This window comes from Austrofundulus limnaeus, unplaced genomic scaffold, assembly GCF_001266775.1.
Source record: "Austrofundulus limnaeus strain Quisiro unplaced genomic scaffold, Austrofundulus_limnaeus-1.0 Scaffold650, whole genome shotgun sequence".
Taxonomy (NCBI): Eukaryota; Metazoa; Chordata; class Actinopteri; order Cyprinodontiformes; family Rivulidae; genus Austrofundulus; species Austrofundulus limnaeus.
Window position 1 is genome coordinate 180,526 of NW_013953052.1, and position 1,559 is coordinate 182,084.

General features: G+C 53.4%; 1 protein-coding gene across 1 annotated transcript in view; it reads right to left on the minus strand.

Moving 5' to 3' along the window:
• Window positions 1-6: 6 nt before the first annotated feature.
• The window catches only part of sgpp1b (sphingosine-1-phosphate phosphatase 1b), a 16,582-nt gene continuing 15,029 nt past the window's right edge, over window positions 7-1,559 (minus strand). Inside the window, exon 2 of the mRNA XM_014027464.1 lies at window positions 7-969. Coding sequence (XP_013882918.1) covers window positions 418-969 — 552 coding nt within the window. The 3' untranslated portion in view covers window positions 7-417. The remainder of the gene's footprint in view (window positions 970-1,559) is intronic.

Sequence of the window (1,559 nt, forward strand, 5' to 3'; positions counted from 1 at the left end):
ATCAGAGACCACTGGTCCACCAAAGACCAGAGGTCCATCAGAGACCAGAGGTCCATCAGAGACCAGGGGACCACTGGTCCAGAGGAGACTGGGGGACCACCAGAGACCAGAGGTCCAGTTTTATTTGTTTAAAGTATAAAGAATAAAGCAGATTTGATTTGACTACAGGTGGACGTGAGAACWGCTCAAGACCTGTCTTCAGACCTCCTCTGGTCTGATCCTGATCCATCAGTCCTTTCAAACTAACTTGATCTTGAAGAAAAATCAGAACCAGGTCTGGATCCTGATCCACATATTTCTGCAGGGAAAAAAAACAAGAAAAAGTTTTTCAGGTTCCTGGACCGAGCAGAGGTTCTGAGGTGACCCCTGGACCCTCGGGTCACCCAGCAGGTCCTGATGGGACCCTGCAGACCATGATCAGGAGAGCTGCAGGAAGGAGAAGAGCAGGGGGACCAGGAAGAGCACGTTGAAGCCCACCGTCCCGTACACGATGTACCGGTAGGGSAGCTCCACCTCCATGTGCTGCCGGGCCCTCCTCACGTCTGAAGACGGGACCCCCAACACCCGGCACACCACAGGGATGGTCAGGGCCTTCATCAGCCCCCTGGAGCCCACCAGGACCAGCACTCCCAGGACCAGGCGCAGCACAGCCAGGCCCACCGTGCCAGCGCTGAGGACGGGCAGGGCCAGGGGCAGCTGGTCAGGTCCGGGGTCCGGCAACAGGCCCAGGCGGTAGTTGACGTGGGAGGCCAGGGCCACGCCGGCACCGGTGCCCAGGATCTGAGCCGTGTCGCCCCGGGACGTACTCCAGGTGTCCAGGGTGAAGGAGAAGAGGCCCAGGCCCAGGTGGAGGGAGATGATGAGCAGAGGAGCGTAACTGCAGGTCCGGTTGAAGCCYTCGATCAGGTCCAGGACCGGCAGAAACAAGACCAGGATCAGGATGCTGTACAGGAAGCCAGCGATCACATCCTGCAGGAAACAAACAAACAAACAAACAAAGAGTTTCAAATCCACCAAACAGGAAGACCTGCAGCTTCTACACCTGGGCCTCACACATAAAGGATTGTGCAGCTTTCACACTAAAAGTTGACGAACGGACAAAGTTAGAACGGTTCTCCACACAAAAACATTCAGATGTATAAAAGTGTGCTCACACAGGTTCCTGTAGTGTACACCTTTCCTTCATACATCCCAACAAACATGGAACTTCCTGCAGACTTTAAAACCTCAACAACTTCTGCTAGACTTTCCTAACAGAACACAACCTGCAGCTAACCTCTGCAACAGGAAGTGGACCTGCTAAGGTCCAGAACCATTAATGATCTGAGATCAGAACAGAACCTGCAGATCTGGAACCATACTTTACTGCAGCAGACAAAAGACTAAACTTTCTCTCATTTTCTCCTCAAAGACACATGTGGACATGTCACCTGTCCTGATGAGAGGTAGGACACATGTGGACATGTCACCTGTCCTGATGGGAGGTAGGACACATGTGGACATGTCACCTGTCCTGATGGGAGGTAGGACACATGTGGACATGTCACCTGTCCTGATGG